This window comes from Lichenostomus cassidix, chromosome 9, assembly GCF_008360975.1.
Source record: "Lichenostomus cassidix isolate B80296 chromosome 9, HeHo_3.0, whole genome shotgun sequence".
NCBI classification, from domain to species: Eukaryota; Metazoa; Chordata; class Aves; order Passeriformes; family Meliphagidae; genus Lichenostomus; species Lichenostomus cassidix.
Window position 1 is genome coordinate 16,388,566 of NC_139490.1, and position 11,281 is coordinate 16,399,846.

The 11,281-nt window shown below is 47.4% G+C and overlaps 1 protein-coding gene across 14 annotated transcripts in view; it reads left to right on the top strand.

Annotated features, from left to right (window-relative positions):
* The window catches only part of DOCK10 (dedicator of cytokinesis 10), a 146,873-nt gene extending 145,803 nt beyond the window's left edge, over positions 1-1,070 (top strand). For all 14 annotated transcript variants that reach the window (XM_085069637.1, XM_085069624.1, XM_085069630.1 and 11 more), the window contains one exon: positions 332-1,070. In XM_085069637.1, the coding sequence (XP_084925763.1) occupies positions 332-399 (68 nt within the window). In that variant the 3' untranslated portion in view covers positions 400-1,070. The remainder of the gene's footprint in view (positions 1-331) is intronic.
* Positions 1,071-11,281: the final 10,211 nt, after the last annotated feature.

Consider the following 11,281-nt stretch of genomic DNA (forward strand, 5'->3'; position numbering starts at 1 on the left):
GCCTGTCTGTGCCATGGCCAGGAGGTGCTGGGGCAGGTGTCTGTGAGTTGGTAAAATGTAGGGAACTTTTCAGTTGTGAGAGTAGTGCAGTTCAGGGAACCCCATGAAGCCTGGCAGAAGCCAAGCCCCATTTTCCCCTGACTCAGAGGATGTCATCCCTGTCCCTGCAGCCTCCATTTACCAGGGAAAGGTCCTTTTTCCTCTGTCAGATCCTTGGCATCATTGTGTAACAATTAAAAAATGGGAAATCCTTGGTTAGACAGTGGGCACTTCAGACACCAAGCCATTCAGATCTCTCACTGTTGCTTACTTTTTTCTCTTTTCTGAAAAGATTGCATACAAGGAGGACTCAGCAAAACACCCAGGGATGGAGCGCACGTTTTCTCGAGTCATCCATAGAGCCAGCTCCTCTGTGCCAGCAGCAGCCATTCCAGCAAATCCTGATGCTTGACTGCAGCCTGGGGAACACACAGCCTCAGGAAGATCTGCTGGCTGGGGCGGGGTTTGTTCTTTGTTGTTTGGGGTATTTTTTCCTTTTAGATTAATAGTACTGAAAATTAAGTTCATCATGGACAATACCAGGAAAAGGATTGGAGGGTTAAGATTTTAATTTATTGGAAGACTTCACAGTGTTATTTTTAAAAATGCAAGCTTGAGACTTTTTTATTTTTTTGCCTGCCCCAATATTTGCACATCCCCTCTCTTTTTTTTTTTTTTTTCCTTGTCAATTTTTGGTTTTGAGCAGCCTTTATTAAGCCAGGCTGATTATGAAATTTCCATTGAACAGATAGGTACACAGCAAACCCTAAGTTTGCTATAAATTATAATATATCTAATACTAAGTCCTAGTATACATATATTTTAAAGGTCAGAGTGGATGTTTTATAACATTTAAGCATATTGCAATTGTAAATAGAAGATGTGTAAAATATGTCATTTTTACAAAATTTAAAAAAATATCTTTTTAGTTAATTATGACAGTACTAAGAATATGGATAACATTTCAGTTACCATGATATTAAAATATTTGTGTATGTGTATAAAAGCGTCCATAAAACTTTCTCTTTGAAGGTCTGTGCATTGGTTCATTCCTGTACCAGCACTCTCTGGAGTGGTGGAGATCAGGATGCCTCCTGCATCCCAGCTGTCTGTCATGTCATGGATGCTGACAGGGACACTTATGGCCATCTGCAGAATGTGGCTTTGGATTCCTCCATGGCCCTGGACTGAAGTCACCCTGGGAAACACACTTGGTGTAGTTCTCCTGCTCGAGGCCAAGAAAACTCTGATTTTCCTTGGAAGTTCATAGTCTAAGATTTTGCCCAGGGCACACTGGGTAACCACGTGCCTTTAGTGAGATGTTTGTTTAAGTTTCTGCATCATGTGGGGATAAGGTGGAGTGATGCTGCCAGTTCTTAGGACTTCCCTTTAACACCTCTGGAGTTCCCACACTCCTCCATGTTCATTCATAGAAAATCCCTGCTTTCAGTAGTCTCTGCTGATAGTGCATGTGTGTTACAGTTCTTTCCTATGCACACAGTCCCCACAGTTCTGCTAAGCTGTTTTTTCTGTTTAGCTTATTTTGCCTGGAGAAACTCTGGTTGTTCCCCCAAGGCCTCCACAGGTTTGTTCAGGGCAGAGGCCAGCACTGTGTCTCTCTGCCTGGGGGTACCAGCAGGATTCCCAGTGTGTTGCCTCATTCTGCCTTCCTGTCTCTTCTCAAAACACCCCAAGCTCACAACTGGTGCATCTCAGCTGGAGTTGTTGGCCTCTGAATTCACCCCATCTCTGTGTGCAAGGTAGAGGTGCCATCATCCAGCCTCTGCCTGCTTGCAGGTGCTTGCTTGCAGGTGCTGCCTTGTTGCTGTCTCACTCAGCAGATGAGGAGTTTTCCAGAATTCTTTGCTAAGGTTTGAAACCTCCACAGTGTCCTTGCCTGGTAGGGGAAGGAGGGGAGTGGTTGGGACAGGCACACCTGGTGCCCATGGTTGTTTGGGATGGCCCTGCTCCAGAGTTAGTGCAGTGACAGTGTGACCCTCGCCTGGGGCTTGGGGAGAGCCCAAGCTGTCACCTGGGCACTGCACAGCAGCAGCAGCACACGGCTGGGCAGGAGCTGAGCCCTCCTCATCCTCACCTCCACAAGCCAGCTCTGCTCCTCGGACACTGTGCTCTGCAAAAACAGTGGTCTGCTGAAAGGAATGATGTCTGACCCAAATTTTAACTTGCTTTATGCTGTATATACAGTGGTAAGTGAAGTTTTACCTGCTGTTTATATATATATATATATATATAAAATCTGGGAGAAACCAGTGGTGGCAACAGCACTTCTCCATACAGAGAGGTAAGTGAGCACTGAGTCCTCTTATCCCTCTGTTTGTTGGTCTCACTGGACTCGTTTTATGTTTATGATGATTTGTGTTTATGGATGGGTACTTCAGAAGCCATCAAGGTGATTTGGAGACAGACTTTTTCTAATTAATGTTCACAAGAAATGAGGAACTACATCTGCTGTTGGCCATCTTTGGGAATAACTAGATTGCAAAAGCATGGTTTGCACTGAGGGAATGTTGCAGGCTGGTGCCAGGCTGGGCTGAAGCCAAGCGGTGGTCTGTAAAGCAGAGGTAAGGAAATCCCTGGATTGTTTTGTCCATAGCTTGCACACGAAATGAGTTTCATGTGTAAGTCCAAGGGCTGCGGGATTTGGTTTATTTGAAGCAACCAGCTCTGCAGCCTCCTCTGGGGCTTGCAAACCAGCCCATATCCTGGGGTTGCCTTATTGCTGTGTTAGAGATGCTCAGGCTCGAGTGTGGCTGGGTCCTTGCTCCAGATGGCTCTTCCCCTCCTGTTGTGTTCTCACACTTTAAACTTAGCTGGGTGAAAGCAATTAGCAGTAACATTCGCTTTGAACCCAGGCTGCAGCAGGGAGAGAAAACAAAGCATTAAACCATGGATAGTCCCAGCGTTTGAGGGGAGAGAATGAAAGCAATGCAGGATTCATGTGAGGCTGTAGGATGATTACAAGGATGGGGTTTAGCCCTTTAGCACAATAAAATGCAGCAGCCCAAACTGCAGAAGTCAGATGTGTAGCTCTGAATCTCACACCCACCCTGTCCATGATGCTATAGGAAAAGGCTCTTCATACAGTTGCTGCTTTTTAATCTCACAGGATTACATGTGGTCTGCAACATTTTTTTTCCTGGCAAAATCCCTTTGAGACTCCTTTTGTCTAGGGCAGCCATAAGACCATGATTGGCTGTCCTTGGAGCCGAGGTTTCCTCCAGTGAATTATTTCATACTCCTACACCTTTTCCTCCAGCTGGAGAAGGCTCATCCCCTGTTGCTGTAGGCAAAGCTGGTGAAAGATTCCCTTTCATCTGAGGAAGGAGATCTGCCTGTGCCAGACTCAAACTGAGCTGCTTTAAAAACTTTTCAGAGTGCAAAAGAAATTATTCATGTTTGTTACTTAGTGGAAGCTATCTCAACACCCCAAAAGGAGTTAAGTGTTATACATATTTTATGTTTAATCACATCTGTAGTGACACCCAACCACAACCAAAGGCTTAAATTTCAATTAGAGGGAGATGTATTAAATGTTTAATAGAAATCATTCCTCACAGGGTAATTATATCTTATTAACTGGAGAGATGTTACATTGGCAACATAATGTTGATTTGAACAGGAATATTTTTTTATTAGTTTTATTTTTGGATAATATCCAAACGAGAAATGGAAGGAGATGATCTACACCATTTGTACTCTAGACACTGCCCCTGTGCTGCCCATCCATGGGCCTGGATCTGGGAAAAAGTGAAATTGCATTTTTACATGGCTTTAAATGTGGCTTTTTTGATCTCAGCATGAAAACTGTTGTCCCACATATGTTGAGAAGCTCCAGGCTGCAGGTACCTTTTACTTCAGGTGGAACATTTTTTAAACTGGTAACTAACTACACAGTATTTCAGTATTATATAAGTAACATGGGAGGATGAATCTGCAAGACAGGTGATCCATCATGGATATCTTTAAAGTATCTGCTATGGATTTGACTGTGTTTACCAATTTTTAACAAGTTTGGTATGCATGCAAAAGATTTTTCTCTTAATATTTAGATTATCACAGAAATAGTGTTCACATTCCCAACAATTTAAAATCGTGAGATAAGCTCTGAACCTAGGCAGTTAAAATCAAAGGATGTTTAAATCAAATATCAAGTGAAAGAAATGGGATTTGGAGGGAAGCATTCAAAGCTATAGAAAAAGAAATAAAATTTTAAAAACCAAACAAACTGCATTTCTCATTTAAGAGAATTGCTTTGAGATAAATAAAAACTAATCTAAAAGGCAAAGAACAGCCAAGCCCATGAAGAACTATGGAATGACCTTCAGCTTCACCATCACTACATCCCCTCTGCTTTTGCACAGGCTGCTTGGACAGGAACCACTTGGCACAGACCACCCCACACCAGTCTCCTGCTCCTTCTGCCATCAATTTGCAGTCTGGAAGCCACAGCACGGAGTGGGGAGGGGTTTTTGTTATTTTGTTTGAGGTTCTTTTACTTTTGCAGTGGCCCCAAGTGCACGTATCCTGACAAGGAAGGGCAGGGTGCTGCTCTGGTGAGCACACTGCAACAGTGGAGAGAAAACCTCCTGGGGCTCTTTTGGGCTGCCAGGGTGCCTTGGGCCAGCTCCCTGCAGGACAGCACACGCTTGGCTTCAGCTCCTGGGGGAGCCTGTGGTGGAACAGCCCCTCTGCCTGCTCAGGTGAGCCTGAGATGGAACAGCCACTCTGCCTGCTCAGGTGAGCCTGAGATAGATGGAACAGCCACTCTGCCTGCTCAGGTGAGCCTGAGATAGATGGAACAGCCACTCTGCCTGCTCAGGTCAGCCTGAGATGGAACAGCCACTCTGCCTGCTCAGGTGAGCCTGAGATGGAGCAGCCACTCTGCCTGCTCAGGTGAGCCTGAGATGGAACAGCCACTCTGCCTGCTTCTGGTGGAACGTGGCTCTTGGAAGAAATCCAAGCATGAACACAGAGTTGGGGACAGTGGGTCAGACATTCCCAGGATCAGACATGCTGGAGCAGTGCAGTTTCCAAGCTGCCAAGGCTGGGACACTGGGATCAGCAGGGCTCAGGATCATTATCCCCTGCCTCATTACCAACCCAGTGCAGTGGCCATTCACACAGCTCTTCTCCACTGCCTCCTCCGGGGCTGATCTCTCCTGTGCTTCGAACACAGAATCCTTCTTACTGGGAAACACAACTGAAATTATTTGCAAATTAAAACTGAACAGAACAACTAACTTTAGTTGGCAAAAGCAGGGGAAACGTTGGGAAATGCCATCCTGATGCTTTTGTTTCAAAATTACTTAAATGTGCAGAGTTTGCTCCCAACTAGGCTGGTCCCTGTGGCCATGCCCTCCACACCAGCAGCCCCTGACAGAGCAGGGTAGGCTCATAGCCAGGGGCAGAGGAGGCAGACCCCAGCCTGGGTGCCCACAGCTCTCCCTGCACAGGCCCTTCCAGCATGTTTTTTGTTTGCACTGCTCAGAGAGCAGCTCTGGGCAGCCGTCAGCTTGCTGGGCAGCTGGGGAAGGAAATGAGAACATTATTATTCTTTTCAAGAAAAGTCCAGCACAGTTCCTTGGTGAAATATTAGCTATGGAAAATATCAAGTGACTTTCCTACCTCCCAGGCAACTGTTGGAGTATTTGGAGATGGGAAAAAGTAAAAGGGAAAAAGTAAAAGGGAAAAGTACAGTGAAACTAGCAGCATTAGGGGAAAACTGCCACAGCATGTAGATTATCAGGCCAAGAGAGTATTGAGTGGTTTTAAGGCAGAATGGTAAAGAGCTCATGTGGGAGAGCCTGCTAGTCCATAAGTAATGTTTGTATTTCACACTATAGCCTCAAGATACAAAAACACTGGCACCCCAGCAGTTCTGGCTCATGGAGGAGGTGCTGCTGCCCTGTCCCGTGCCTTCAAGAGCATCTCTGAGACACAGTAATGTGGGAGTGGGTAGTGAGTGTCCTTCAGGCCAGGAGTTGTAGCCTACACAAGAAATGTGTGTGGTTGTTTGTAAGGTTTCATTGAGCTGGCAGTGTACAGGTGTTCTTAAAAAATTCTCAGTAATGCAAAAGTGCAATCTCAGTTACTGACATCTCTGCCCAGGTTGTTGAGGTTTTTCATTACTCACTAGAGCATGTTGAAGATCTCAGTATAAACATCTCCACCTGAACAGCAGCGTGTTTCCTTTTTTCCTATTAATTACCCCACTTCTTATAGAAGCTGCATTTTCAATGTGTTTTTTAAGCTGTGCTCCCCATGTGCTGCTTCAGTTAGATATAATCACTCATTTTTTGTTAGAGAACAGCTGTGAGGGTGTTACTTACCCTGTGGTACGTTTTTGTGACCTGTGAACACCATGTGGTTCTCCTTACAGTTCTCAGTCATGGTTTGGATGTCTTTGCATGGATTGCCTGTGGTGTGATTCCTTATAGCTACGGAGATTCAGATATACTCACATTTTACATAGTGTGTTTTGCTTGAGAAAAGGAAGTTGAGTAAGAGGCCATTATTATTATTGTTTTGAATTTTAAGATGGACTTTGTGCTTGGGGCTGCTCTGTAGTCATGAGGCTCTCTCTCTCCCCTGAGTGAGGGCTTGTTTTAATTTGAAAGCTATCACAAGCTCTGTGCAGGTAACTTTAGGCCCAGTTGTGAGCTGCTCATTATGAAAATCTCCAGCTGAGCATAAAGATTCTCTTGCATGAGGCATGGGTTTGTATTCTGTAGCATATGTTGTGCTTGCAGGGGGCTGGAAAAAAGGAGACTGATTCTGATTATTCCACACTAACTTGAGGATCCATTTAAAGGGACAGAGACTCAGAGCCTTGGAAATACAGCACGGAGACCTGAAGGGCTCTCTTAGAAGTTTGAAACGTTTCTGCAGCCTAACTTCATACCAGCCCAGTCCAAAACCATACACGAGATTTTCAGATGTGACTCGTGTGTCTCGGTATTTCTATTCCCCATTTTCAGGTTAAGCCTTGTTTTTCAAAAGTGTCGAGCATCCCTTGCTGGATCTCAGACCCCTTTCAGAAACCCTGAATGCTCAGAATCAAAGCGTCTTTTAACAGAGCTCGTGTGGGATTTTCTGCATACATATGGGAGTTAAGGCAGTCAGGCAAATGGTTCTTGCAAAACAAAAAGGATGCTTAACAGACATTAATAAGTTAAACAATTACCTTTTAACAGACTAATCAGATAACTCTGTGCCATCATTACCTAATGAGGTGTTGAAACCCGAGAATGCTTTACACAAAAAATTGATTTTTGCCACCTTGCTTTGTTCCTGGGAGCTGGTGGAGCTCACTCTCCTCAACAGCCTGGCTGCACCCGCTGAGAGCAGCAAACCCCACTCAGCCGTGCTTAGAAGGGAGCGTTTAATTAGTTATGAGAGGAAGGCGAGCTCTCGTTCAAGCACAGAGAGCAGCCAGGTTTGCACTCACGCCCGGCTACACGTGAGGCTGGGGAGTGACTCCACGGGCTGTGCCCTCCAAGGCTGCTGCTCTGGCTGTGCCCCAAGGGCAGCCCTGTCCCCCGTCCCCCTGCCCCATGTCCCCTTCCCACTTCGCTGTCAAGGACAGAGCATTCCTGCGCGCTTGTAATTGCCTTCCTGGGCTCGTCCTACCAACGTACCAATTTCCATTCCGCCGGGAATCTGTCCGAGAGCGCTCAGAAAAGAGCTTTGTGCCCAAGTGCTGGACGCTGATCACGGTGTGTGACCGTGGCGCTCGGCGAGGAGACTCCAGGGACAGGGACCTGGCTGGGACAGGAGCACCGTGGGACAGGGACCTGGCTGGGACAGGAGCAGGGGGACAGCGGGGTGGCTCAGCCCGGGCAGGAGCAGAGCTGCTGGGCAGGAGCGCCGTGCTCTCGCCTTGGGCAGATGTGAATGCTGCTCTGCGCTCCCACAGAGCTCAGAGTGCAAAGGCACCAACTCAGCCCTTTGTCACAGGTGAAAAAGGAGTTTCCTTCCCAGGCAGGTGGGCTGTGGTGCTGGGGACACCCCAAGCAGGGAGGGCAGGCACCTGCCTGCTGGTGGGGCAGCACTGGCACCTCCCACATGAGTGTCCCAACACCAGCTCAGCCTTGGCCTTTAGGAAGTGTGTCAGCAAAACAGAATCAGCACACAAAAAAAATTTCTTTTGTTAATTTTTAAATCCACTGAATATTTTTTTTACCTCCTTAAGTTGTACAGCCAGATTCAGAGGAGAATTAGGTTCTTTTGCACCACAATGAGGTATAAAACATGTCAAAGTCAGAAATCAAGCAAGGACTCAGGGCACCGTGATGTCTTGCACAGTGAGAATTGGAAGGGTTTGGCATTGACCCTGACCAGAGCTGCTGCTTGGTCATTTTTTATAGGATGTATAAATCCAGTGCTGCTGACATTCGAGGCTGATTAACAGCAAACCTTCTCTGGAGACTTCAGCCCTGACAAAGATCTGCACTTCAGGTTTGGTGCTGGGATGATGGAGCTGTGAGCTGTTCTATTACCCAAGATTTCCTGTTGGGCCAGACAGGCTGCTGTGCTTCTCCCCCATTCTGTCCCAGAGAGGCTGAAGATGCAATGCAGCCTCGCTGGTCCTCTACCAAAATGCCAGAGCTCCAGTGTGATGGGGTGCCTTGTGGTAAGCAGGGGTGAAGGGGCAGCAGAGGCATCAGAGAGGGAGTAGAGCTCCATAAGGATGGAGGTCTGTGAGTTAGGATGAGATGCTGGGCAAAAGGAAGGGTGTTGGTTTATTGTTAAGTAGTAGAAGAGATTTTCCCACTCCAGCCACATTCAGTCTTAGTCCTCTGTCTCCATCTCCTTCTCCTAAGAACTAAAGCCTGTGTCAGCCCAGCCATGCTCTGACCAACATGTGTAGTGGGAAGAGACAGCCTCACCTCAGGAAGAGCTCAGGGAAGAGACAGCCTGCTGTGCTAATGTGGGGTGCAGGGGCCACAGCACTGATTTTTTTGTGCATGTTTGTGGCAGCTGAGGCCCACTGCTTGTGCTCTGTTAGTCAGGTTTAGCCCCTGAGAAGGGAGGCTCTGTCTTTTTGCAGAGAGACTCCAGTGCCACTGGGAGGCAGGACACTCCTCCAGCTGCAGCATGTCATAGAAAATATCCTCACACCTGCTGCTGATGGATTTTCCAGGACAAAATGTTGTGATAGGCTAAAAAGAAATCATCATACTAGAGTAGCAATGAGTCCTTTTTGATTTTTTTCATGTCTCTAACATAACAAGAGGGATTTGGCAAGTGAGGCAGCTACAAAAGCTGCTCAGCAGTGGTGGTGGCTGTGCAGGTGCTGTTTTCTGCTGGTGGTAGCTTTCACACAGTCCCTTCCCTGCTCTCAGTGCAGCCCTTCCCCAGGGAGCCCCTGCAGCAGCTGTGCACACACAGTGACTGTCACTGTGCCACCACACATGTCACTGTGCTGGGCAGGGGCACAAGGAAGAGCTGAGCTCCCCGTGGTTTAGGAGGGAGATGCTCCACAAGGTTTCTGTGTTTGTTTACAGGTTTTCTGCTGCATTACTACTTGGTATGCAGTTTGTTCAGTCCAGTGAGGCTGTGCACATGTACCAGCAGCCACATAGAGATATTGCTATGGGGCTCCTTCAGCCCAGCAGCTGCCAGAAATTCTGTGTTTGATTATTCTTAGCAGAGAGCTTAGGATACAACTGAGGGTGAAAACAATTTTACCCAGCTCTGTATCCTACTAAGCACAACTTGCCAAAGCATCTCAGGTGTGAGAAATTGCCCTTTCTATTGAAAGACTTAAAGCTGAAGTGCTTCATAGCAAAAGCCACGCAGCTATAGGTGTGTGCAGTAGGCTCGGGAAGGCACACTGAAGATACACCCAGCCACAATCTGCAGCCCTCACTTGTGCCTTGGCTAAGAGGCACCCAATGTTTCCCACTTGTGGCATGCAGACCAGCAGCATCCAGGAGCTGGCAGGGTAAGCACATGTCTTGGACCCCACTGAATTCACAGAAAACAAGGGTGGGTGAATTGAGCCCTTTCTGCTTACAGGGAGCACTCTGGTCAGTACAGTGGCAAAGGCAGCTTTGCTAGGTTTTCGTTGTCTAGAACTCCTGAGTCATCTGGTCCTTGCAGCAGGAGCAGCTGTATGAGGATACAAGACAAAAGTCATTTCCTCAGAAGTTTCTGGTGCATCAGAAGGTCTATGCCTGCTCCAGTCTGGTTCCAGAGGAGCAGCAGGCATGGGATCAGGGGAGCAGATGTCTCCAGCTACAGCTGGGGTAAGCTAATTGCTGAGCTGGTAAGTGTCCCTGCCTGGCCAAACCCACCAGCTGCAGGATCAGCAGTGATAATTATAATTACACATGGGTGCTGTCACTGCTCCTGTGCCTGATCTGCTTGTTGGAGAAATAGACCCATAATGTTCCCTACACACTGTCCCCACCACAGGGACACCTACACTGCTATTTAAGCCTGGCTCCAAGCCCAAACCAAAAGCTTGGGTGCTGTGGCCTTCATCTGCAGCCTGAGAAGTCACATTTGCTTCACCTCTCTGCATGCAGCCTGAACCACGCAGAGCCCTCTGGAGAGGCTCCCAGGAGGTGACAGCAGGGCTGCTAGTGGCTCTTGTGGCTCCCAGTGCCCAGCCTTGTGCCTGTGTCCCTGTGTGTATTCCTGCTGCAATTCCAGCTGCCTTTGCCAGACACAGCTCGTGGCTGTTGGTCAGGAGGCAGCGAGCACAGCATGGCCTCTGGGAACCATTCTGCCCTTGGGAAGCACTTTTTGAGGATGCTGCTCCAAGAAGGCAGCCCTGCCCACGTGGGGACATGCCCCAGGGCAAAGCCCCTCACTTCCATCCCTGGTTTTGTCTCAATTCCAGCAATTTGTGCCCAGTAGCTGCTGGGCAGCAGCAGTTCCCCATAGACCCAATGGCTTCCTCATGACAGCCCTTTGACATGTCTGGAAAAAATAAAACTGAGTCATCTCATGTTTGAAGCATCTCACAACAGTTTTCCTTTCTTCTCCCAGCCTCCAGCAGTAGAGGGGGGAAATGCACACAGCTGAAAAGTCTTTTTTTTTCCCCCTCTCTCAGATATTCCTGACTCACTGATGAGCTATTGGGAAGCGAATGTCCTCAAAGCAAAAGGTGTGTTAAATTATTTCCCTGTTGACTTTCTGGTGTTCTCAGTTCTGTATTTTAAAGTAGGTTTTGGGCAGTGGGAAGACTGCTCCACAGGTTTTTTCATCTCAC